A 27,234-nucleotide genomic window follows, 5' to 3' on the forward strand; every position below is an offset into this window, starting at 1 on the left:
AGTAACATAAGAAGGTCAGTGAGGCTCAGTAGCCACTGTATTTTGGTCTACTGTTGGGGTTTTGATCTGTCTGTCCCTTCAGCTTCTATAGTGAGCAGGTTGTGTTCTTAATCCTTGCTTTGAATGTCTATGGGAGGCTGCTGTTTTGTTTTAATCTTTTCTAAACAGGGACAGAATGATGCTGCTAAAATTAGAACAGGAGATTCTGGAATTTATTAATGACAACAAGTAAGTTACTTGAATGAAATACAAATTTAGAGGTGGGAGGGGCACCAAAAGAAATTTAAGTACAATTTTAGGATATCCTTCTTTCATCTTTCCCTTAAAGTCTGAATTTTGAAGTAATTATTCACTGGAAACCAAAAGGATTTGGGGGGAAGTAACCAGAATGGATTAAAAGTATACGAAAATCAAGTAAGGCGTTTAAGTTATTGCATAGACTTTAGTTGAAAAGAATTTATATATTTTCAGCAGCTAGCCCTTGTCCCATATTTTATTATTTTAAAATTTCTCCCTGTTTTCTTTGTAGACTATCATCCAGGTGGGTGAGACCTAGGACTTAAGAAGGAGTAGTCTTAATGAGTATAGTGGGTCACAGTGATCTATAAAATACTGTAGCTAAAGAAGCTGAAAGAATCTTTTTGGTTCTATTATAATATGTCTGTTTCTCCTAAGAAATTCCCCACTTTAAATACTTAAAAAAAAAAAAATTACAGTTGACTGTTATTTATCCTTATTTTGGTCCCCCCCCCCCCGGTTTTCCCTTCAGTAACCAGTTCAAGAAGTTCCCTCAGATGACCTCATATCACCGGATGCTATTACACCGGGTAGCTGCCTATTTTGGGATGGACCACAATGTTGATCAAACTGGAAAAGCTGTCATCATCAACAAAACCAGTAACACAAGAATGTAAGGGAGAAAACCACAGGTTGGGAAGGCTTTCCTGGGATAGCCTCTGGGGTGGAAGAGGAAGGTTTTAGGATCAAGATGTCTCTTTCTAGGGAGGGGATGAGGTGGGGGAGGTGGGGGGCTAAATTATCAATTCCTACTGTTTCCTCACTCGTATGAGGCCTTGAATGTAGATTCTAGAGGCACTGGTGTTTTGTGAAGACTGGCCCCTGGCCTCTCTTTACCTTTACTGATAGGACAGGTATAACTTTGGAGGAAGACAAGTTATAGATGTATAAAGAACAGACCCTGAGGATTTCAATAAAACCTTCATGTGGCTTTTTGAATGCTTGACTCCAGAAATCCCGTGAATGGGAGTTATGGAATTTAAGAGACCTGTACTAGGAGTTCTGCTTCCTAACAAAAGGGTTTTTTCCCTCCTTCCCACATTTCTCTCCCAATCCCAGCCCTGAACAGAGGTTCTCAGAACATATAAAAGATGAGAAGAATACAGAATTTCAACAGAGATTCATTCTCAAGAGAGATGATGCCAGTATGGACCGGGATGATAACCAGGTAAAGAATGGAAAAGGGTGGGCATAGAGAGAGATTGCAGTAAGAGAAACTGGGAGGGCAGAAGAATTTTTGTGGGATGGAGAAAACTCAAAATATGGAAAAATATATTGAGCTATACTGAGTTGGCTTTGGCTTAATGTTGAGGGTTGACTACACTTGCTGAGCTGAATGCCACCCTTTAGCCCCAGAGAGACATGGTGCTGAGGTTTGCTGGGTTTTCTCATTTGGCCTGGAACTCCCTGGTTCTGCCACTGACTTCTAATTCCACATCCTTTAGGGACAAAGCAAGGTCCCTCCCTGTTTCAGCCTTGATTCAGTTGATGGCTTCATTAGTTTTTTCTTTAATAGTTAGAGATTTCTTTGGGAACCACCCAAAGCTACTTTATTCCACTTCCATTCTTATCCTTGCTCAGGGCTAGCCTTGAACTGGCAAAGTTGTGATCTGATTTACCCACTTATAAAGGTGTTTCTGATCCCTTTCTGCAAATTCTTTTCCCAAGTCCTTTCACCAAGGTGAGTGAGTTAATTTAGCTTTTGATGCTGGGAACCCCGTTTTATCCCCTTTTTGATCCACTTCTATGGAAATGAGAAGTGAACAATCTGCCCCATTCTTTCATTTACGGGCCTGGCTGTTCCTCTGACTTTGAGCCTACCCTTTAGATAGTAAGTGTTTATTTGGGGGTTAGTTTTCTAGTCACATACAGAGTTTAGATCAAGCCTGCTTCTGCTTGGCCTACAAAGGAGGTTAGGTGGAGAACCAGGATTAAGGTTTGAAAAGCAAGGTTGGGTAGCACCAATATGAGTCTCAGTAATTAATGATAACTATAATATCTTGCCTCTAGAGTCAAATTAGTTTCCTTAGGATATTGTATGGTCTTGAGACCAGGACTTTTCCTGCTTGTTTCTTGAGTATGTGAGGGAGTCTTTTTGAGAAAAGTGCCATTATCTGTTGTGGGCAAACATGCTGGGTCTGATTGAAAACGATGAAATATACAAAAAGACAAATTTTAAAAACCAAGAAAGAGCCTTTCCATCCTGATGCCCTTCTCTCCATTTTCCTAAAACCTTTTGTCTGTGGATCAGGAATTATTCAGGCCTCGAGGCACATTGGGGCAGAGTAGAATCTGTCCCTGTTGTGAACTTTTCATCTCTCAGCTTCAGGCTTGATCCACAATAGGTTAGGCTCTGTACACTTTCTGTCTGTGATATTAATAATAAACACAGTAATTGTTATTTCAATGAGCTAGACTCTGTTCCTAACACATTATATACATTACCTCTTAATCTTTTCCACACCCCAGTGCAGATGGGGGTTATTAGGCCCACTTTAAATGTAAGAAAACTAAGTCCAAGAGATGTTATTTGCCTGAAGTGACGTTACTCAGAGGTGGCAGAGCTGAGATCCCTCCTGACCTCAAAGCCCATTATGCTCTTTCTACTCTACCACTGGTTTACCAGGGCTAGGGGCTAAGGACAGTATAGCACTGTAAGGTCCTTTGTTGTCTTTGGAATGGGATTTGTAAAAGGACATGTAGTAGAATTTAGGTTCTTAAGACTAGTGAGAACTAAATCTAGTCAAAAGTTGATACTCCTGAAGTTATGCCTACCTTGGTGAGGATGAGGAAAATCAGCCTAGAGCAGCAGTCTCCTTGGCTGCTTCGTCCGAAGCTTTCAAAGCCCCTGAATTGAAGGTCAGAATCTTTTTTTTTTTAATCCTTGCCCAAGGATATTTTTCCATTGCTTTTCGGGGGGGTGGGGGGAGGATAGAAACATCAATGTGAAAGAGAAGGACACATCGATTGGTTGCCTCCCATCATACACCGACTGGGGCCCAGTACCAGGGATTGAACCTGCAACTGAGGTATGTGCCCTTGGCCGGAATCAAACCCAGGACCCTTCAGTCTGTGGGCCGACTCTCTAACCACTGAGCCAACCCGGCTAGGGTGAAAGTCAGAATCTTTTATAACCTGATTACATTCATTTGATGGGTTATCTCCCTCAGAGCTCCTTGCCTTCAAGAGCAGTGTGGAAAAGGACACTTTATAACACCCTACCCAGGACAGTGCTCACAACTCACAGGCCAAGAGAGGAAAAGACAGTGTTGGAGAGTTAGATGGTAGATAGCCAGAGGTGGTGATCTGCTCAGCCATCCCTCTAGTTATCTCACTACATTTCTCAGAGAATGTAAGGTTCCCTATCCTCTATTTCCTTCTTTTCCCTTTCTATCGCTCTCTCCCCTTTCCCTCCACCATACCTTGTCTGTTCCTTTCTTTGTCCATCCCTCTTTCTATTCTATTCTCCTTTTCTTTCTCTTTACCTCTGTGTTGCTCTGTCCTCTTTCTGCTCTATTTCTGTAATTTCTCTCACCCTCCCTCCAGGAGTTACAGTTAAGATGAGAAAAAAATAAATTCTTAAGCATTGAGTTTAGCTTCACCCTTGGGATTTTATTTCCAAGGCCCTCTTTGCCAAGCTGTCTGTAACTTGGATCTTCAGGCATGGCATTCACTAGTTACTAAAGAAGAGATAATATCAGGTGTTAGATCTGTAAAACTCTTCTCTACATTCAGCTGTGCTAAATACATGTTTCTTCTCCCTCTCTAGCTTCCTCCTGTCCCTTGCTTTCCCTTCAGAGCAATGCTGTGTATTCCCTCAGCTATTCTCTTGATCCTTACTGATTAAAGAGTACCTGATTACTATAAGGAAGTAACCCAGTCCTTATAAACAGTAGTTGTTCTTGATACTCTGGGGGTGGGGGTGGGGAGATGGAGAGGCCCCAACCATCCAGAAAACCTGATCTCCCAAACTGCATGGTCAGATGTACCCAGTGAAACCTGTCCAACACTGGAAATTTTATTTCTTTTTTTTTCCATTTTTTTTTTTAATGGCAACTATAAACTCTCCCGGTTTCTCTTCCTTGCTGGTGTGCAGTGAGCTTGCAGTACGAGGAGAACTTAACTAGCTTAATTCTGCTCATCGATCTAGATCAGAGTTCCATTGCAGGATGGAAGGAGGAGCAAGTCAATAGAAGAGAGAGAGGAGGAATATCAAAGGGTCCGAGAGAGAATATTTGCCCGAGAGGTAAGTGTAGCTTCTGAGAGTTGTCAGCCCATAGCTTTTAGCTCTTAATCTTTGGAACTGTGAATGGAATGAACCCTCCATAAATGTGTTGTTGTTGTTGTTGTTGTTTTTTAACCAAAATCAACCATCCCCAGATTTGATCTCTAAAATTAAATGTGGCTTATTAGGAAGCTGCAGAGTTTTATTTGTATTTTTTAATACATTCTGCTGTATGGCATACAAAGAGAACAAGTGGAGTGGCTGAATTTGGTGGATATGATTAGACTGAAAATAGAAATGGTTTTGGCAGGGCTTATGGAAGGGCTCTGAATCTTGCCTGTCAAAACCCTCTTCCCGCTTACCCTCTTTCACTTCCACTATCCATTTTAGGCGTCTTTGCTTCTAAGTGGAAGACTTAGTGTCCACACAGCCTATACATTTATCTTGTTTGGCCAGCCTCATTTTTAGGATATGTTGGTGATTGTTAGAGCACAGATCTGGCATCCATTCTCTGATCTCCACATTCCATATGCACAGAATGTACCACTCACTAATCCCCTCCAGTCTCTACCTGAACATAAAGTCTCTTTCTTTCTATATTTCTTAACTTGCTTCTTAGAATAGGACTGGCTCCTTGGGCCAAAAGCCAACGTGAATCATTTTTGGCAACTTTATTCTTAAGAATTGTGGGCCATATCAAATATACTTGATACTCCTGTATCTGGTGACCTTTGCCTACCAGACTAAAGAGAAATATAGCAGAAATTTAGGAAAGGCTGTGGATAAGCAAGGGAGGAACAAATCTCCAGGAAATGTAGGATCCAGATAACAGCACCATCTTACAGTCAAATTAGCAAACAAAGGAGGAAGAGCCAGCCTCCCTTCACTGTCAAAACATGGCCAGTTCTAATCAATACACTTAGATGGACACTACTCTCCTCCCATTTCCCCGCTCTCCCTTCCGTCAAGAAGACTGTATACATACACACACACATCTATTCATCATCACCTAGCTCAGAAAAATATTGTCTCCAACTTCAGGAAAACTGAACTCCTCTATGAACTTGTTCCATTGTCTCAGGAGACCCAAGTGTTCCAAGGATCCTCACTGGGGACAGATACGTGACAAACCTTCTGGCCCAAAGTCCAAAAAGAAGGAGTCTTCTTACTTTCGGTTACATAGACTTCCATTCTGAGTCAGAAAACTCTATCCTCCAATTATCCAATCAGGATAATTGGATAATCCTCCAAAGAGGGTTCTTTAACTTTTACCTGCAAACCAAATGGAATGAAGGGAAAGAGGTCATTTGTACATGGCTGTGGCCAGTGGTGACCCTAAATTGTAAACAGAACTGGCTGGTGAATGATAATAGCAATTATCTGTATAGTGCTTACTGTCTTTCAGATACTGTTAGCACTTAAATTACTTAACCCTCATACTAGTTTTATGGGGTAGGTTACATTATTTTCCTCATTTTATATATGTGGGACTGAGGCAGAGAGAGGTTAAGTAACCTAAGATTACACCGTTAGTGAAAGAGCTGGTGTTTTAATTCAGGCAGTCTGGCGTTTTAATTCAGGCAGTCTGGCTGGAGTCCGTGCACTTAACCCCTAAAGTAAATTACCTCTCAGTAGCTTGCTCTGCTCTGAGCTCTTTAGATTAAGAAGTACCAGTGGCATCATAGCATAGCGATCTGTGATGTGCACCTCTGCTTCACTGACACATGTAAAATGACTGTCCGGTCATGCCAGCCATTAGCAAAGCCACAGATATTCTGGAAGTACAAGCAACTTTTAATAGGGTTTTGGAGCTAATTATGAACAACATTGGAATATGTTTACTACAGCCATAACAAAGTCGAAAGTTAGTTCTTCTCTCCTTTTTCCTCCTGATTTTAGTCTCTCAAGCCTCTACTAATAGACACGTTCTTTGTTAAATCCTTACGGATTTATCACTTTCATTTCAGCACTTCCTACGTCTGTAGTAGGAATCTCAGAAGGTCTAGATAAGGAAAAATGGCCAAAGCCCACCATACTGCAAAGATTCCCATGTGGAGAGGAACCTGGCCAGTCAAAGGGAGATGATTAAGGGTGGAGTTGAGGAAGAGGCAGGCCAAAAAGAAAGAGAAGTGGCAAGAAGGGTGTTTGGATGGAAATGCTGATGATGCAGCCTTCTCTGGAACCTGAGCTGTGTATTGGGAAAAGTGCCCCATATAGGCTCTGCTCTGTGTGGAGCCCACTCTGCTCAACAGCTGGACACTCTTAGTACCTTTTTCTAAGGCTTGGGAGTCCGCCATAATGCTTACTTCACTCAGCTCAGTGGCTTTGTCAGGAAATGATCCCCAAATGGAATGTTTCAGGCTTTTAATTTTCTCATTTTTTCTAGGCTCTAAAAAGTACCTGCTTCCCCAATTTCTTACTCTCCTTGGGTCTCAGGTCAGAATGTCTTTCATTTTGGCCAGTGTAGAGGACAGAAATGGAATAATCATTGAGGATGATTTCCAAAAAGCTAAATTTCTTTCTCTTGTCTCCCTTTTTCCTTCCTTTGAACACACTCTTTAGGACCAAGCACACCAATTATTATGCTCAGCTTACCTCTGGAAAGAATAAATTTAGAGCTTAAAAAGGAAATAATAGTTAGGTTAATACTTCCCTTTTTCTTCTTTCCTACTCCTACCTTTATCAACCTCTCTTTTTAAACACTCTGGGAAGGCTAAAAACGATCAATGCTCTTTCCCATTAAAGGTGAGAAGCCAGATTGGGTGTGTGGGTGTGGGTCATCCTGTCCCTGCTCCCTCTCTTCCTGTTGGGGGGTGAGCTTGGTTTGAGGACCTTGGGTATTCATAGCATCATGGACACCCTTTTCGGTTATGCCATGCTGTTTTCTTATAAGTTATTTTCCGTTTTCTCCCCCTCACCTAGACTGGCCAGAACGGATATCTAAATGACATCAGGTTAGTACCACTTAGCATGTTCCCTGCTTCTCATTGAGCTTTGTCAGTGAGGTTAATATAATCCTGTAATGATGCTTTTCTTTGATGTTAACCAACAGACTCTCCAAAGAAGCCTTTTCTTCTAGCTCTCACAAGAGAAGGCAGATTTTTAGGTACTTCTGTGTAATCTATATCTTTCCTTGTTGTTTTTTTTGTTTGTTTTGTTTTGTTTTGTTGTAATCTTTTCAGCGGAGTGAGTTTGCTCCATGCATGGCTGCTTGTGGAATAATTCAGTTTGTGGTTTTTGCAACATTGGATATTTTTTCCCCATTAAAAAACGAAAAACAGCTTCTGCTCAATGACTTTATTTTTATTGTTGCTGATTTCATTTTAAGTCCTGGGTAGGTGATGAAGGGGACCAAATAGTTGTATGGGATAGGTACTGTTTCTTCCCAGAAATTTGCTGGAATTGGGCATTTTTGGAGGAGCTCAACATATTAAGGTAAAAGAATGTGTGTCTTCTAAGCTACCTTTTCTGAAACTGTGGAAAGATGTGAAGAGCTTATCTCTGACCCAGCATAGGGAATGTTTTGTATCTTTAAGAGAAAATAGTACAAACACATATAAAGACACCTCTGTCTTTGTAGTTTTTTCTTTGGAACAATGTAATCGGTAAGATCACCCATCGATTTCTGAGGCTCCATGAGGATCTCTCAAAGGACTTGTCTGCCTTATAAGGGCTTTAGAGCATGCCCTTTATATTATTGTCTATGACTTGCTCTTAATTGTTGGTGAAAGTTGCTATATTAACTTCTCCGTACCTAATATTCTCAATTTTCCACAAAGCAGTCATGAGAACCTCTCTTTTATTTCAGTCTCTCTGTTCTACCCCAGCAGATTACACAAGGTGGTGATGAGAGAAGAACTACTTTAGAACCCTATCCTAGCACCAACCCATTTTAAGTATATTCTTCCCATTTACTGTAGAAAAACTATAGAGCACAGAAAACCTAAGTATTTAATACCTGGACTCATGTCTATCCCTTTCTAAAGGTCTTCTCTCTGTTTGAATCCTATGCTTGATAGGATCTGACTAACAGACTAGTTAGAGCTCTCATCCCCAGTACTTCAGTTGTCCTTTCTGTGTTATCCTTTCTAAAGCTAGTCAAACCTTCTGGAGATTGGGATAGAGAGATTTTCCTTTCTTGGGATGGAAGATTTATCTCCCTTTCTGTATCTCTGAACTTTTTTTTCTAGACTGTCCCACCCTTAGTTCCATCTGAAAGCCCCATGCAGAAAGGGTTCTGCATTGGTAGTGGTGGTCGAGATAGAGTCCCCTTTTTAAAAAATAAATAAATCCCTGTTCCATATTGTACACTTCAGAGTCAAAAATCATGCCAGAATACCTATAATGAACAGGAGTTTTTAACTAACTTCTATGTGTGACTTCATGCACAATGCTTGACAGACAGTTGCTAAAGTATACTGTAGCTGATTGAGTTGTCTCAGTGTCCTGATTTGGTAAATTGGTTTACATGAAAGAAAACAAAAGCAGAGACATTAGGTGACCAACCCAAGTTTTCATGGCTATTAGTGGAAAAACTGGGACTGACTCTGTCCAGTGTACTTTTCATCGTACCACACCAGCTCTCTACAGGCGTCACCCCTTCCTGTCTGAGTAGTGCTCCATTCAGAGCCCTAATACAGACTTACTGCTAAGAATGATGCCCTTATTAGTGCTGCGGAGCATCAAACTGTATCAAACTGCAGATAATAGCTTGAAGGATCTAGTGAACAGGTGCAGCCCTCTCCTATCCAGACCTCTTTTGTGCTGCTGCTTTCCATACTGAGTTTTGATTAGAGATCTAGGTCATTTATCTTTTTTTTTTTTAAATCCTCACCCAAGGATATTTTTTCCATTGCTTTTTAGAGAGAGCGGAAGGGGGGGATGTGAGAGACACATGGATTGGTTGCCTCCCACAGGCACCCCTACTGGGATTGAGCCTGAAACCGAGGTACATACCCTTGGCCAGAATCAAACCTCTGAGACCCTTCAGTCCTCAGGCTGATGCTCTAACCACTGAGCCAAACTGGCTAGGGCAAAGATCTAGGTCATTTAAATGTAGTTCCATGAACTCTTAAGGGGGTACTTCTTTCTCTCTATTTGGGTACTAATCCAGAACTCTGATGATTAGAAGTTGATCTTCTCTAACTGCTTTATACCTTTATTCCCAAGTTTGCAAAACAAAAACTGATATACCAGATTTCCTCATCCACAATTGGCAGTAACCATGGCAGCTTCCCAATCCTTTGAAAGATTCTACTCTACTGATAAATAAGCCACAATGAAGGTTATTGATATTTATTGCTACCTCTTCCACAAACTTCTCTACTCACTTGTCAGGCACAGTAAACTGGACTTTTCACAGCACTAAATCTACTTGTAAAAACTAAGTGAGCTCTGATTTCACAGGAGTATGAAGTGCAAATGTTCTTTGTCCTTCACCCCCATCTCTAACATATACAACCCAATCCAGTGCTCAGAATTGATTTTGGTAGTTTTCCCTAACTGCTTTAGTTTTAGTGAAGTGGAAAGACTTGACTAGAGGTTGGGTGTGGTCGTAGGGAAGGAAAACGAATCTCTTTCCTGGCCAAGACTCTGCTTAGATTCTCTAATTTTGAGTGTTTGGCCATCACTGTCTTAGGTGAGGGAAATGGATAAGTACAGAAGTGCTGCCACTTTGGCTCAAGCTTCCCAGGTTGTTTGGTTTAAAGTTGACTCATTCACTGTCCTCTGGTAGGAAGAGAAAGTAAATGGCAGAATTGTCCTAATAGATAGTCCAGTGTTTGACTTAGGTATAAAAGACCATTAGGACTTTTGCAAAATTCAAGCTCTAGTATCTAATGAGCAGCCTAGCCTCATCCATTGTGACTGCTATATCCCATTACCCCGACAAACACATACACACACATACATCTTTATTAAGTCCTCTCAGTAGACTTGCCTTTGTCCTTTGAGGCAGACTATTGGCTCTCACTTAAGGTCTGGTTCTGTTCCTTGAGACTCCCTGATTTTATACTTCTTTCTTGTTTCCCATTTTACTTTGACATCACCAAGAAAAAGGGGTAAAGTTTTGGTGAACCAGGAATATTTTCCTCTATTCTAATGATATAGAGATAAGTTTTGAGGTTCTGTATAAATCTACTTGGGATTCAGAGAAGAAATGGCATGTCCCTAACCAGCTGTGCCAGTGTGTTGTTATCCCACCATGATTGGCTTAGATAGCAACTAAAATAGTGACTCTGGCAAATATCTTGGCCATCTTCTCTATAGTACCTTTGGAGCAGATAGTCTATAAAGAAAGGTATTTTCTTTAATACTACCCCCTTAAGGAATACCTTTCAATATTAGAATAACTCTGAGCCTAGTGTCTTTGAAGCTAAGGGGATTGGGATGGGGTTTTCTATTTGCCTTGGGTAGAATGGTGGTGAAAAGGAGGGAGCTCAAGCTACTATGAATTTTGCTAATTGTCATTTGGTTTCCTTAGGTCATTAGTTGTTGGGAATGGGAGATGTGAAAGGAAAATTCCTGGTTCTTGGTTGCTTATTGATTAAGAAGCTGTAAGAGCTCAAGACTTAGGGCTTTCAAGCCAACCCTATCTATCTTGAGTATAGCCATTTATAGACACAAGCAGCGCTTAGAGCATCAGGATAACCCTGGTGTTTCTAGAGCAAAATATGAGAGGATGAATCCCTTTTCTCCATAGCATTGCCTAGGACAGTGGGGTTATTAATATGGAGGCAGCTAGACACAGTCTTCCCCCTGCTGCTTGCCATCCTGGGCCCCAGGGTAATATTTGCTTGATCATGCCAAGGACTTCAGTCCTTAGAGATCCTGGAACTAATTCAGATACCAACACAGAACTTCCACAAAACAGGTTAGATAAATGCAGACTATCAGATTGAGTTTTCCAGGGTGCCCCTTTAGTCCACTATACTCTTCTTCCCACCCCTGGAACAGTGGTCATAAGAAACACCTCTCCTGACTTAGACACCTGTTATGTGGAAGTCCTGTTGTGGGATTTATCCATGTCATTGGCTACTCCTGCCTTCTAGCACTAGTAACTTCTAGGAGTCCTTTTGTTTTAAGAACTCCCAGAAAGCGATGGTACCCCTCTGCTTCCCACTATTTCCTGCATGTATGGGGTCCCTGCAATGGGGAGTTGGGAGGAAGAGACTACAGCCAATCTCAGCATCATGTATGTGGTTTCCCATCCACCTCTGGTCTAATGTATTAAATTAGTTGCCAGTGCACTGTCTTCCAGATTTGCCCCTGTGCTCTTTGTTACTATACTGGATATTGTTCTGTCTGCTCTCATCAACTCTTAGTGGGCCAGCCAACTAACAAGAAGTCAGTGTCCATCCTCTCCCCAACCCTCACCCCTTCTTTGTTATTGAAAGAATAGAAATGAACTCTCTCCTAGCCCTTCTACAGAAGTAGTAGGTGGGGGATACTCTGACCACTGTGGTCTCTACAGGGGGAACCGTGAGGGGCTAAGCCGCACCTCAAGCAGCCGCCAGAGCAGCACAGACAGCGAACTCAAATCCCTGGAGCCACGGCCTTGGAGCAGCACAGACTCTGATGGCTCTGTTCGGAGCATGCGGCCCCCTGTCACCAAAGCCAGCAGTTTCAGTGGAATCTCTATCCTCACCCGGGGTGACAGCATTGGGAACAGTAAAGCTGGCAGTGCAGGAAGGATCTCCAGGCCAGGTACTGCAACTTCTCACCTCTGTCATGCCCAACATTTCTTGCTTGTTTTCTATAAAACATCACTGATACTTTTTTTTTTTCACCCCTCTCATCCAAGTACATTTTTTCCATTGCTTTTTAGAGAGTGTGGAAGGGAGAGAGAGAAACATCGATGTGAAAGAGACACCTTGATTGGTTGCCTCCTACACGCCCCTGGCCAAGGCCAGGGATCAAGCCTGCAACCAAGGTGTGTGCCCTTGGCCAGAATCGAACCTGGGATCCTTCAGTCCTTGGGCTGACACTCTAACCACTGAGCGAAACCTGCTAGTGCTGATACTTACTTTTAACAAAACACTTGTCCCAGTACTGTATCCTGGAAACCTAGCACAGCTAAATGAGAGGAAATTTGATTTCTTGAATTAATCCGTTGTCCTTTTGAGTTCCCGCTCTGATTTTCTTCCAGACCTTCTTTCCTAATTGAAAAAAACTGATTGGGATTAGATTATTTTATCTGATTTCTGACTGAGGTGGTACATCTCTGTCAGCCCAAGTTCGGGTTACATTTGAAATGAGAATGATAGCTGCTTTCATTCTTTGGCCTCAGAGATTATAAAAAGGGTTTGTAGAGCAGAGGGAACCCTTAGAGTTTAGCTATTTGTAATTCATTGGTAGCAGCCAATAGGCTAGAACCTCGAGAGATAATTCCATGGCTGTTTGTCTGGAGCTAAGTCACTGAGAAGGAGCATATGTTCCACGTCCCAGTCCTGTAGTGACCCTTTAGCTCTTCTAATCTGCTGTGTATCCTTCTCCATCTATTCCTGTTACACTCTTAGCAGAGGGATATTGAACTCTTTATGCCCAGTGGACCTCTGTTTCACCATCCTCCTGCATATGAAGAATTGCTTGATTCTCATCCCAGAAGTTCTGTAGGTCTTATCCTCAGAAGACATCAGTAGTGGTGAAAATTTTTGCCTCTGACTATTGGGTCTCTGTTGCCCTTCCCTGATACGTCCTTTCTAATTCTATGCCTCTGCCTTTATACAGGCCTTTATCTTCCCTTATTTAGTTATGACACTAGCCCTCAAACTGGTTTTCCATCCTCAGCTCTTTTTAGAGCCAATTTACTAGTCTATAACATAGATCTAATAAAATCACTCCTCTTAAAAACATTCATGTTTCTACATTCCCTGCATAGTAAAATCCAAATTACTTAATATGGCATAACTTCCTGGCTCTAGTTTGCCTTCTCAGTCTCATTTTCATACCTGTCTTTCTCTGGCCCTCCAGCGATTTTTTTTTTTTTTTTAATATATCTTTATTGATTTCAGAGAGAGGGAAAGAGAGACAGAAACATCAATGATGAGAGAGTCATTGATCAAGCCCACAACCCGGGCATGTGCCCTAACCGGGAATCGAACCCTGATCGTCTGGATCCTAGGTCGATGCTCAACCGCTGAGCCACGCCCGGCCGGGCATCCAGCGATTTTTTTAATATGACATTAGCTTTGTCCCCTCTCAGTCTTACAAACCTTCTATTATCCTTCAAACCCATCTCTCCTGCCACTTCATCTTTAAACCCTTCCCTCTGACTCTTCCAGGAGTTATTGCTTCCTCATCTTTGCTTTCATACAATTTTGTTTACATTAGTGATGCATCCCTATCCTTATGAGATTGTAATCATTGTGTTCATCTTTTGTCAGGAGATCCTGTGCTGCTTAAGGGCAAAGACTATATTCCCTTCATCTTAATGTCCTCAATTCAGCATACAATGCCTGACACACAGTAGATATTCAGTAAAAGTGTTTTGTGTGAATGCACGCATGACTTGAGAAGCCTGGAAATGGGGAAAGTAGATGAAGGTTGTGCGTATTTGTGTACACAGGCATGTGCTTGGAGAGGCAAGGATGCCTTCTCAGCAACTTTTTGAGATGCTGAAAGTTGAGAAGAAATCAAAGAGAAAACAGGTCTCTTAAAGGACTAGGAATCTGTGCCTTCCCAGGAAACAATTATGTTTTCAGATATCTAATCATGATGGACAGATTCTAGGCACTTCAGAGGAGGTGACTTAGCACATTTAGTTCAGTTTTAAAACCAAACATTGTCAGTCAAGGCGGCTACTGTCCCTAGGGAGCAGAAACCTGCTAAGATGAGGACTCCCATCATCAGGGCAGCTAAAATGCATCTGTGTCAATATGTGGATCTTCCCAAGACAGCTGAGGAAATGGACAAAAAGACAGGAGAAAGAGCAAAGGAAGACTAGAGTCCTGCAGCTGGGCCCTCCAGGGGTGGTATGTTCATGACTTGTGTTTACAGCTCTTGGTGGGTCTCCTCTTTGCCTTAGGTATGGCACTAGGTGCCCCAGAAGTGTGCAACAAGGTCACCTCATCCCAGTCTGTCCGGGGCCTTCTCCCTTGTACTGCCCAGCAGCAGCAGCAGCAGCAGCAGCAACAACTTCCTGCTCTCCCACCCACACCTCAGCAACAGTCACCCTTGAATAATCACATGATCTCACAGGTGAGTCATCACTCAGTGCCAGAGTCCCCTTTGCTAAGATTTAAGCAAACTCTGGAAGTACAGTCATGTCTCTTGTGCTGTGGGTGGCAGGAAAGATCTGCTTTTGGAGACATGCCACTCCCCCCCCCCCCATTTCTCATTTGTTAGTTTTGGGGAAAGAAGAGTAAGGGTGAAGATTTGGCCAAAGTGCTCTTCATAGAGTCAGTCTGGGAGGTTTTTGCTTTATATATTTCTTCCTTTTCCTCCTGAAAAGTACCAGTGGGACTTTTTTTTACCCTATTCCACATTTTTGCTGTACCCCATCTCCCTGTACATCCTGTATAATTAGCAAGGTGATTTTGATATATATATATATGGAACTTAAAAAGACCACAGCTCCCACCAGTCTTGACTGAATGTACTCATGTGACTGTTGACCCATAAACATATATTTTTGTGTTGGGGGAAAAAGAAATAACACTCAAGGCTCCTGCAGTACCTATGCCATAAGGTACAAAAATCCCCCAATGTTTTCTGTTTTCTATGCCATAAAAGAGCTCCTCTTTCTCCTCCTGTTGTTGGATGGGTAGATGTTGGTACCAACTAGGGTGTGAATGAAGTTTTGCTTCCATGGGGGCCATCCAAGCCATCAGCATAAGAGTCAAATCCTATTCTAAATGGAACCTTAGTACTCTAGGTTTAAAAATCTCCTTAATACACTGAGGAGAGCTGCTCTGAGGTCTTCGTGAATAAAGCCCATGCTTTAACCTGAAGTATTCGCTGGTAGTCAGGAAGCCCATGTCTGTACTCTCTTGTGCTGTAGTTTAAATTCTTGTTTCACCTGACAGGCTCCTTTGTCTCTCTGTTTAGTAAGTACAGCTTAGCCTCAGATATATCTCTTCCATAGGTACAAGAAGCAAGTTCCAAGCACTCATACCCCAGGAACTGGAAACTAGAGTGGAAAGACCCCAGAATGGCCCAGTGTACTACCCCATTCAAGTACTGTGAAATGAAGCTAAAATAAAGAACAGTGAAGAACTAGGAAACGCTGCTTTGTGTTTTAACATCCCATGTGCAGATCATTCTAGTCCTTCATCTTAGTCCCTAAATCAGTTTCTCTATAATTCTGACTGACTTTCTTCTTCTACTGCTGCCTCACTAAATCTCATTTATACCAGCTTACCTCGCTCCATACTGAAGTATGGCCTATGTGTGTGCTTTTCCCTGTCTGTATCTTAACTTAGACCTCTAAGTGGGTAAAACTTTGTGCTTCTCTCTCTGGCTACCTTCTACTGTGTTTCTGTGTGTGTGTTTCACTTTTCTAAGAGCCCAGTATTTTTTTTTTAGTTTTCTAAAATGTATGGATTTTAATATAGTCTTCCTCCCTTTTCTCCCTCTTAGTCTTCCATCTGCCTCCTCCCACTATCCATATCTAGAAACACATAGCAATAATGGAACAGGAATAAAGAAGAAGTACAGTAAAGAGAATAACCATTTTGGACTGAAAAATTTTATTATTATTTTAGTTTATTTATTTTTAAATATATCTTTATTGATTTCAGAGAGAAGAAGGGAGAGGGAGAGAGACAGATAGAAACATCAAGGATGAGAGTCATTGACTGGCTGCCTCCTGCAGGCCCCTGGCTGGGGATGGAGCCCACAAACCCTGGCATGTGCTCTGACCGGGAATTGAACCTTGATCTCCTGGATCCTAGGTCGATGCTCAACCGCTGAGCTTAACCGGGTGGGCTGAAAAATTTTAGACAATGTCCAGGTGATTTTCCTTGAATCCCAGATTTACTCAGATTCTATCTCTGCCTCTGCATCCTGAGCGTCAGTGGGTCAGCTGTTGGTATTGACTGACCTGCAGGGAGTATGGTGCTAAAGTTAGGCCCTGTAGATTGGGAATCAGGGAGCATTATTTGGTATAGAGATCTCTGCTCCCTCAGAAATTTATTCCTGAAGTTAATTGTGATCACAAACTCCAAACCAAAAATTCTTATCCTGGAATTTTGGTTTCCCTGAAGCATTTGTGGTAGCTGCTAATATTATACACAACACCCCCCCACCCCACCCCAATATATAGTCCCTTTTTTCTTTCTCTCCACTTTTTCTCCTTCTCTCTTTATCCTTTTCTTCCTCTTCTTACTGCCTTTTTCTTTCTTCTTTTCTCTTTTTCCCTGTCTCTCAGTGCTGATGGCTCTCCAAACTCAAGTTGCTAAGTCCCAGAATATTTACTGTTCTGTTTCTCAAACACAACAGGGATAAAGGAAGTGACCACACACACACACCACTGTGCTATCTCTGAAGGTTTTCCTTTGGAAGAGAAACTGAGAAAAGGTAGTTACCTTTAGCTTTGTAGCAAGAGGCATTTGTCTCAGGCTTGGAGACACTACTGGCTAAACTGTGCTTCTTCCCTTCTTGGCAGGCCTCTGCTATCAGAGCAGGCCTCCATATCATATATCAGTAGGACATGAGAAACCAAGAAGTGAGGTTGAGGTTTAAAGGGCCAGAGGCTACCTTTATTTTCAATTTACTTAAAGTGGAATGGACCTCTTAAAAAGGAGCCCTCTGAACCTCTCTCCTGGGGCCCAGTCATGTATCTAAGAACCAATTATCTAGTCCAGAATTCACCAGTAGGTGGCAGTCACATCCCTCAGCGCCAGTCTTTGGCTTCCCTGTGGTTTTTAGGAAGTTCTCTAACTCTGGAGTTTGAGACTCTTAAAAGAAAACTGTAGCTGAGGGTAGTAGTGGTATAACTTAAAAATAGCACTGAGACGCCTACCTTTACCAGTACCCTTCTCAGTCAGGAAAGGCCTAAGAGAGGAGCATTTCTTCTCTCTTTACTTTTTTTTTTTTTTAATATGTTTTTATTGATTTCAGAGAGAGGAAGGGAGAGGGAGAGAGAGATAGAAACATCAGTGATGAGAGAGAATCATCGATCACCTGCCTCTTGCTCACCCCATACTGGGGATCTAGCCCACAACCTGGCCATGTGCCCTGACTGGGAATCTAACTATTAACCCCCTGGTTAATGGGTTGACTCTCAACCACTGAGCCACACTGGCCAGGCCTCTCTTCACTCTTTACTCAAAACTCATAAATGTGAGGAAATCTGGCAGCCCTCTTCACTTTCCACTTCACTTTCTCTATGGCCACCCTTTCTTCACCCAAAGAATATAAGGCCTAAAGCACATTAGGCCCTCCCCTAAGAGAGAGAAGAGGATTAGGATAATAGAAAATAGGTTTAAAAGCTACCAGCACAGGTAGCTCATGCTGAGAAGCTTGGCCAGCAGTTATATTTGGAATTCCACTGGCTTACAGAAAATAGGTATGCTGGGAGAACTGAAAGTTTGTTTTCAAGGCTATGGCAGCATCTCTCCCAGGTGACACAGTAACTTTTTCTTAACCAAGATGATATACATTTTATTTAATCCAGATATCAGGAGTATTCTCCATTTTGGGGGACTTTTAATACCTGGGCTCTCCACTTTTAGAAGTTAGTCCCCTCTGTGAAAGGGCCTCTCTAGAGATATATGGCAGGAGAGATATTGATTCCTTGGTCCCCACACCTCTTGTTACTCTAAATTTGAAAGGAGAATTATACAAACAAAAAGGTATTTGTAAAATTCTGTTCAACTTCTTTCCTGCCCTCCCTACGGCTAGAGTGGAAAGGAAGAATATATGTCAGGCAGAACTAGGTTCCCATCCAAGCTCTGCCATATTAGCTGTGTGATCCCTGGATATGTGAATTAATTTCTCTGAACCTTGGTATCTTTCTTTTTAATCTTCACTCAAGGATATTTTTTCCATTGCTTTTTATTTATTTATTTTTTTAAACATATCTTTATTGATTTCAGAGAGAGGAAAGGAGGGGGAGAGAGAGAGATAGAAACATCAATGATGAGAGAGTCATTAATCGGCTGCCTAGCCCACAACTCGGGCATGTGCCCTCACCGGGAACCGAACCCCTATCTCCTGGATCCTAGGTCGATGCTCAGCCACTGAGCCATGCCCAGCCGGGCTCCATTGCTTTTTAGAGATAGTAGAAGGGAGAGAGAGAACGAGAGAGAAACATCAAAGTGAGAGACATACCTATTGGTTGCCTCCCACACATGCCCTGACTGGGACTGGGGATCGGGGCCGGGGATCGAGCCTGCAACTGAACTTGACCGGAATCGAACCCAAGACCCTTCAGTTCATGGGCCGACACTCTAACCATTGAGCAAACCTGCTAGAGCTGAACCTTACTATCTTAACTGCAAATATAAGCTATCGTAACTCCTTATAAGATTGTGAAGCTGTAATGAGATAAAGCATATAAATTAGACAATGAATGTAAGTGTTATTTCCCTCTCCATTCCTAGCCTCTCCCCTTTCTCCCACCCCTCCTGTCACCACCAGGGGCCATAGCTGGAGAACTGATGAGGGATTGAAATGGCTAGAAAGGAAGAAGAGAGAGAGAAAATAACTCTATTAGTTGCCTTAGAATACACCAAATCCTCATGCTTGAGGCTAATGAAGGGACTAAAGGAACAGAAGTTAAAACTAGACTATTTATATTTTATTCCTAAATCCCTCCCTGTTTGCTTATGGGGGCATTTTTCATACTGCCCTCACAGCTGGGAGTTGCACAGAACAATCTTGGAGCAGGAGGAAGTAGCCAGAACCAAGCGTGAATTGACTGTTTTTTCCTTCTCTGCCCTTGGGAAGCAGATGATCCTTGTGAATGAGCACTTCTTCCAGGAGAGCTGTGCTATGAAATTAGGAGCGTGGCTGGGAGAGCTGAACTAGACCTTGAATGAGCCTTCCTACAGAAGCAGGAATTCCTTCTCAAGTGGGCATTCAAGGAGGGTTATGATCATGCTCCCCAGGAATCATATGTTCAGAAAAAATGTCTTGGGGAAAAACTATGTTTGGAATCAGGCAGCAAACCCTGGCTCTGAGAGTTCTAAAATTGCTCACAAAAGCTGCACAGTTCTGAGTGGCTAATGGGGTGGGATCTGCATTCGGTCTCTCCTGATAGGAGAGATTGCCTATTTGTCAGAGATGTGAAAGCCGTATCTATCCTGGGCTTGGTCTCCAGCCTGCTCAGCAGCCTTGCTACTCATGTGAAATTTCTTTTATGATTAATCTTGTTGTTCCTTCCCTATTCCTCCCCATCTCTGCCCTGCTGCCTTCCCCTGTGCCTCCCTTTTCTCTTCCCTTTTCCACATGCCTCTCTGCTGGTCCACAGCCAGTCCCAGCTCTGCAGCCCTCTCCGCAGCCTGTTCAGTTCTCTCCAGGCTCCTGTCCCCAAGTCCTTCTGCCAGTCTCTCCACCCCAGCAATACAACATGGTATAAACTTCATTACCTCCTTTTATCTTGTCCATGTGTGGCCTGTATCTCTGGGTATGTCTGAGTAAGTCTGTGACAACCTTGCAAAGCAGTTGTACTTTTTGGAGGACCATGTTAAAAGGTGTTTCTTCTTGAGGGGGCCAGCATAGGCTGAACTAGATTCCATTCCAATGACCTCATCACAGCAATTTAACCATCAAAAGCTGCCTAAATGTAAGCTAGAGAGGAACACTGAGTTCCCCTGAGTTTTAGGAGGGGAAACAAAATTGGATGTTGGTCTGCCCTGGGCTCCTCATCATTTCCTTTAAAAATAAAAACACAATTGCAGGCTTCTCTGGTACCACTGGTTTAAAACTTAAAATGTTCCCTTCTGTTACCATGTTATTTTACATAAAAAAAATAACCTTTTCTAATGCATAACACTTGCCATTTAGTTTGTACCTTGACTACAAATCCTTTGAAGACCTGATTTGCCTCATAGTTGATCATTTCTTTCATGGTTATAGGAGGACTGATTTCTTTTTATTTTTTGTTAATCACACCTGTCTGCTTTTTCACTAGAATCCCCTCTTTCCTCCCACCTCTTATCTCTACTCTGAAAAATCCTAGAATATGGTCCTCAAAATAATCAGCAATACAGTCCTCTTGTCATCTGTTTCTGTCCACTAAGGTAGTAAAATAGTTAACTTGAAGATCAGATCCCTGAAAATTGAGTGAAACCACAGGAAAGCATTACCTTTTGTTTCTACTAGGTTTTGTTTTTGTGTGTGTGTTTCTTTTTGTTTTTGGGGGGTTTTTTGCAAAAGAACTGCTCTGTGTGTGTATGTGTTTGTGTGTGTGTCAATTACTGTCCAGGGAGCAGAAGGGATGAGGAAGCTTACAAACTAACCTATCACCGTACAAGTGAGAGATGGAACACCATCACTCTTGCTGCTTAGAGAAGAGGGTTGAGAGAGAAGGCAATTACAGACTAGCCAGTCAGTCTCGCCCTCCAGCTCTGCTACTCACCCTGGCCTCCTTTCAGAGGTGAGAATTGGAAGTGGTTTCTGAAGGGCAGGAGAACTCTAGGCAAGTGTCAGAGAACAGAGGTGGAAATGACCTCGAGAGGGAGTTAGGAGATAAGCAGCAGGTGTGGGAGCCCACCAGTCTTTCCACTGCATAGGCAGAGCTGGGGAGCACATGAACCGAGCCACCCATAAACCACTCAAGGTGTTATCTGTGTCCTTTGTTATAAAAATGGAATTTGGGGCAACATAGGGGCACTTTATGTGGTTGGAGGCATGAGGAAGACAGGAAATGGGAAGACTTAAAGTCTTTTTTTTTTTAACCCACTAGGTTGTCCTGTTTTTTCTATATATAGAAGTTGTGTCATTGCTCCCATGTCCCCAGGACAAATTCTAATAAAAATCATAATCAGAGTGGCTATTGTTACCTCATATGTGGTAAGGAGACTAGCCTCCTAGCACACAGAGTCAAGAGTGTCTCAAATTTGGTGTAGGTAAGGAAGGCTGTAGATGGGGTTGCTATTTCTGTCTGTGTGTCTGTGTTGAAGCCAAAAATATGGGGCTTGATACCACCTCAATCTTGAGTCTCCACTACTTTTTCAACAGGCAGATGACCTCAGCAACCCCTTTGGACAGATGAGCCTTAGCCGCCAAGGTTCTACTGAAGCAGCTGACCCATCTGCAGCTCTGTTCCAGCCCCCACTTATCTCCCAGCACCCTCAGCAGACTAGCTTCATCATGGCTTCCACCGGACAGCCCCTCCCCACTTCCAACTATTCCACCTCTAGCCATGCACCACCTACTCAGCAAGTCCTGCCACCCCAGGGCTATATGCAGCCCCCTCAACAGGTGAGTGGCTTAGGTTCACAGCTTCAATTACTAATTTAGTTTGTCCAGTATTATAATCCTCTCTTCCTGATTTAGACCAGAGGGAATATCTATCCCTCATCTTCATTTCCCCACCTTGCACTTGAGAGTTGTCTTTCTAGTTAGAAGATTGTCTTTCTAGATGACACAAGTCCTTCCTGTTCTGTTTCAAATTTGTATAGCAATGCTGCAGTTGCAGACACAAAATATCTCCATTCACAGATTTTTGGCCATCAACGCTGATGTATTTAATAGTTTGGGGATGTTGGGGCTGAATTTGAGTGACCTCACACATCTGTTTCTTTTCACCATAGATCCAGGTTTCTTACTATCCGCCTGGACAGTATCCTAACTCCAACCAGCAATATCGACCTCTCTCTCACCCGGTGGCCTACAGCCCCCAACGTGGTCAACAGTTGCCTCAGCCATCCCAGCAGCCTGGTAAGGGGAACTGCTAGTATAAGAAGACAGTGAATAGGGGAAGGGTGGAAACTGGGGAAGAGGGAAGAATCATCATCCCCATTTTAAAAACAAACAGGAATGATTAGAATCCTAAAGAGGTAACCCAGGATCTCCAGAAAAAGGAAAGGTAAAATAGACAGTTGGAGAGAAATTGCTGATAGAGTGTGACCTCCTAAACATTGTTGAGACCATGCTAATGTTTTCTCTTCTTTGCCCATCCCTAGGTTTACAGCCCATGATGCCTAACCAGCAGCAGGCGGCTTACCAAGGCATGATTGGGGTCCAGCAGCCACAGAACCAGGGCCTGCTCAGCAACCAGAGGAGTGGCATGGGGGGCCAGATGCAAGGCCTGGTGGTTCAGTACACTCCACTGCCTTCTTACCAAGTGGGTGCATTCTGCATTGGGAGAGATGAGGGAAAGGAGGACAGCCTCCATGTCATCCAGTCTGACATCTCTAACACTAAAATATTGTTCACTTTGCCCCATAAAATTTTAGGTTTTTTTCCTCTGAGAGAAAGCTCAGAGAATCTGAAAAGAGTCTTTATTTAAATTGTTTGGTCTTTATACAGCCATGCAAATGAGTATATGCCCAGAAAAGTAGTCTCTAAAGGAAAGCAGGCTCCTTTCTCTACATCAGATGCTCAAGGGTTGTATTTGGAGAAGAGGGAAATGGAGGTAGCTCTGCAAGCATTTCCTTTAGGCAGATGAAAATAGGAGGAGTCTCTGAGAGCTAGAAAAGGAAGATAGTGCGCCTTAGTCTAGTGATGACTGGGCTATTCTCTGGATGAACTCATTGGGAGTATGAGTGGTCATTATCTTCTTGTCTCTACTCAGGTCCCAGTGGGTAATGACTCACAAAATGTGGTCCAGCCGCCTTTCCAGCAACCCATGCTGGTCCCTGCAAGCCAGTCTGTGCAAGGGGGTCTCCCAGCAGGGGGCGTGCCAGTGTACTACAGCATGATCCCTCCGACTCAGCAGAACGGTACGAGGTGAGGACTCCCAGAAAGTCTGGGCACATCTCTCATAGACCTTCAGCAACTGTTGCACCATGATTTTGTTTTCACTGGCCTAAGAAAAGAAAGGCAGGGGTAAAGATCCCAGTGGTGCCCTAAAGCAGGTAGAATATGAGGGAGTTCATTCTCTTTTTCTTCTCCTTGATTTGACATTTCCATAAGAGCTCATCAGCAGAAAAAAATTTCTGCTTCAGAGACAGAGGCTTTATAATTTCCCATTTTGTTTTCCTTATCAGTGAGATTCAGAACTATAGGCTAGAGATTTCTTGTCATTAAAAGAAGCAATTTGGAGTGTATATATGTAAAACTTTCTGTGTATCTTTGTTTATATCCATGGATGAATCTCAGGTGGTCTTTTATATGTATCTTAGGATAGACCATAGCTGATAGAATTTTAGAGGTAAAAGGCACCTTAGAAATACCTAGACCACTTCCCTTGTTTTATTTTTCTCCCTTTTTTTAATAAATGAAGAAGTTCTAGCTAGGGATGTTAAGAAACTTACCCAAAGTCACATAACTGGTTAAAAGCAGAGCTGGAACTAGAACTCAAGTCTGGACCTACTTGCATGTATTTTTGTCTGTCTCAGTGTGTATATGTTTACTTCTGTCTTTTTATATATATGTCTCCTGTTGTCTTGAGTTTTGGGGGGGTTCCCTATTTGTCTTTAGGTGACTGTGCTTGCCACTAGGTAAATATCCTAAATCATACATCTCTGTAGTTCTTTCTTACCCATCTCTCTCTTGCACTGTATATCTGTCTCTAACACTCTCTTAGTCTGTGTGTCTCTTATGTTTCTCAGTGTGTGTATATTTGTGTTGTGTGCATGTATGCATGTGTATGTCTGGTGTTTCCACTCTGTTGGGAAGAGCATGTGTGAGTGACGTTCCATCTGTAGCACTGATTAGCAGCTTCCTAATTGAAAGATGATCAAGTACAAATATATATAATTAACTTTGAACTGATTAGTGATTTTAGAAATTGCATGGCAAATTGGTTTGGGAATGGCTTGGAGCTGCCTGTGCTTCTCTCAGGGGAGACCCGGGAAGCAGCAGCTGTTTTGGCATGAGCTGTGTTCCTCTCTCTACCTCTTCACCACTCCTCTCTTTTCCATTTCCCCAGCGCTTCTGTGGGGTTTTTACAACCTCCTGTCTCTGAGCAGTACCAGATGCCTCAGTCTCCCTCTCCCTGCAGCCCACCACAGATGCCACAGCAGTACTCAGGTAAGATGATAAAAGTTGGCCAGGGGAAAGGGGTATCTGGAGCACTGGCAAGAGCAAATGCTGCTGAAGAGCTTTGGCTCTAGTTCTGGGAAGGGCAGAGAGAGTTCAGGGAACTGTGACCCCATCAGGAAGCCAAAGTCTTAGCTGGTGTTTTCCAGCGGTGCTGAAGTTGACCTCTCAAGGAAGGCGAGGCTCATTACCCCATCCCTGTCCCTGGGAAGCCACATGTCTGATTGTGTTCATTGTTTTCTTTCCTTCTTGTTCTTTTATTTTCTTCTTTTTCTGAATTCACAATTTTATTCACCACATTCCTTTGAGACGTGAGGTACTTACCTCTGTCTCCTGCACTCATTCTTCCTATAGACAGCTTTTTTTTCCCCTCTCAGGAATGTTAGAGAGGCTGATAAAATGCTTTTTAAGTGGTATCTTAGATTTTGTTTAGCAGTATTTTGTATGTGCTCACATTTTATTTTTTTATTTTAAGTTTCTACTATCTATGGTCTATAATCAATTTCCACTGATCTATGGAAACACTTTTTTTTAATATATTTTTATTGATTTTGGAGAGAGAGGAAGGGAAAGAGAGAGAGAGAGAGAGAGAGAGAGAGAGAGAGAGAGAGACATCAATCAGCTGCTTGCAACCCAGGTACGTGCCCTTCATCAGGAATCGAACCCACAATCCTTCCATCTGAGGGCCACTGTTCTAACTGCTCAGCCACATCTGCCAGGGGCACGCTTTATCATTTTAATTCTTACTACAATTTCATGAAGGGGAAATTTGAGTGTGAAAAAGGATAAATGACTTGCCTAAAGTCAAAATCCTAGAACTTGAACGTTGGTCCTTTGAATTTCCATATCCTGTGCTGCATTCTCAATAACATATTTTCAACAAGCTTCTGTACTCTTCCTTTCCCTCCAGTGGGAAGTAAATGGATACTGTGTTAAACAGCTAAAGGCCCTATTTGGAGGGACCAGCTCTCCCAGGTGAATAGGCTTATGTCATGAAGCCTCTTATTGTCTGCCTTTGCCAAGAACTCCCCCAGCACACCAAGTGCAGCTGCCCTTGTTTGTTTCCCTTTCACCCCACCCTGACATAGCATTATACTGAAATTAAAGAAACTTCAGGGGTTCTGGAAGGCAGGTCTTAATGTAGCTCTATTGTGGGAATGTCAGAGTGCCCTCTTCCGGTGAGAGGGAGGTATTTTTGCCAGTTTCCCCATTTAGAAATGTACTATTTTTCACATATGATATTTTGTACTCTATGTTAGATTCTGTGGAGTGGATTCCAGAATTAATCTTGCTCATAAGACAGGATCAATTGGTACCTTCAAGGAGCAATGACTTCTGCTTTCATCCAGACCAAACATGGATCTCTCACAGGCTGAGAGATTTTAAATTCAACAGCTCTTACCCTGTATTACATTATTGGTCTCTCTAGCTGTTTCACCTGGTGTCCACCAGGAGCACTTGACCTTGAAATTCCTAGCAGGATATGGAAATTGTAGAAACTGGCTCCAAGCATTTGGCTCTAGCATTTGGTGGTGCTTGATAACTGCATCACATTTTCTCTCCTGTTTGTTAAAATAATTATGTGCATGTGCAAATGGATATACTATCCTTAGTGGTGTATCAGTGTATCTTTTGGGTTATATATCTGTTCATCTTCAAATATAAGGTCTTTGAATATGAAACAAACTAAATGAAAGAATTTTCATTACCTACTCTGGACCTGGTGCTGGGTTAAGTAAACTGAAACAGCTGTTATGAAAGTTGGCAGCACTTAGAGATCTGGGCCTTGATTGGAAAGAGATAATCTAGGCCCTAATCAATAGACATGGAGGAAACCCACTTTATCATCTAGTTCCCTTGCTTCTTTGGAATTTTCTGTTATATTTCCTTTCTTCCTAGCTACCCTGATTGATCCTAGGCTTCTGGCTTTTCCTAGATAATATGACCCTCTCTTCCACCCACATCATTTAAGAGACCATATTCATAATACCACTGATTTTAAAAGTTGTCAATCCCTGCTCATAAAAATCTAAGAGGAAGTGGAAGAAAAGAAAAAGTACCTCTTCTGTCTTCTTTCCTAGTTTACCCTTTACTGGGAAGATAGAAGGCCAGCATAGTCCACAAGAGTTGCTATGTCACCTTCAAAGGACAGTTACCCGCCCTTCTCCCATGTAGCAACATGGTCACTTTTCCAAAAATAAAGGCAGGGATTAGGATTGACTGTTCCTGGAACAACTGTTCTGGTTTATTAATACATTTTTGTAGTTGCCCAATTTACCCCCAAGGCCTAGACCTTAATTCCTCCACTGTGATATTAAATATAAATGTAACCCCAGGAAACACTTTTCTTTCCACTGAAATGATGGCTTCTAAGTCTCTGGAGGTTTCTACAGAGATGCTAGTCTGGGGAAGATTCACACAGACTTGAAATGGCAGTGAAACCTGTACCCAGACTCCCAACTCACAGTGACACAGCAGTGTGGCCAGAGTGAGGTACATACAGACATAGCCTCTCACATACTTACTGGCTCTTTTTGTAACTGAGGGGTTACCAAGGCAGAGACTGTTTTTACTCTCACTCCCTGAAGAAATCCCTCTCCCCCACCAAAAAAGGAAAGGAG

At 42.5% G+C, this 27,234-nt stretch overlaps 1 protein-coding gene across 8 annotated transcripts in view; it reads left to right on the plus strand.

Moving 5' to 3' along the window:
- The window catches only part of R3HDM2 (R3H domain containing 2), a 141,795-nt gene that overhangs the window by 106,353 nt on the left and 8,208 nt on the right, over nt 1-27,234 (plus strand). For 2 of the 8 annotated variants that reach the window (XM_087814594.1, XM_087814595.1), the window contains 13 exons: nt 169-228; nt 770-910; nt 1,357-1,465; nt 4,448-4,543; nt 7,445-7,476; nt 7,575-7,628; nt 11,994-12,226; nt 14,547-14,719; nt 21,647-21,889; nt 22,222-22,348; nt 22,594-22,754; nt 23,205-23,359; nt 24,504-24,604. In XM_087814594.1, coding sequence (XP_087670720.1) covers nt 169-228; nt 770-910; nt 1,357-1,465; nt 4,448-4,543; nt 7,445-7,476; nt 7,575-7,628; nt 11,994-12,226; nt 14,547-14,719; nt 21,647-21,889; nt 22,222-22,348; nt 22,594-22,754; nt 23,205-23,359; nt 24,504-24,604 — 1,685 coding nt within the window. Of the gene's footprint in view, nt 1-168; nt 229-769; nt 911-1,356; nt 1,466-4,447; nt 4,544-7,444; nt 7,477-7,574; nt 7,629-11,993; nt 12,227-14,546; nt 14,720-19,934; nt 20,037-21,646; nt 21,890-22,221; nt 22,349-22,593; nt 22,755-23,204; nt 23,360-24,503; nt 24,605-27,234 lie in introns of all 8 variants that reach the window. The other 6 variants (XM_087814596.1, XM_087814597.1, XM_087814599.1 and 3 more) reach the window with 4 other exon arrangements.

This window comes from Miniopterus natalensis, chromosome 2, assembly GCF_054644295.1.
Source record: "Miniopterus natalensis isolate mMinNat1 chromosome 2, mMinNat1.hap1, whole genome shotgun sequence".
NCBI lineage: Eukaryota > Metazoa > Chordata > Mammalia > Chiroptera > Miniopteridae > Miniopterus > Miniopterus natalensis.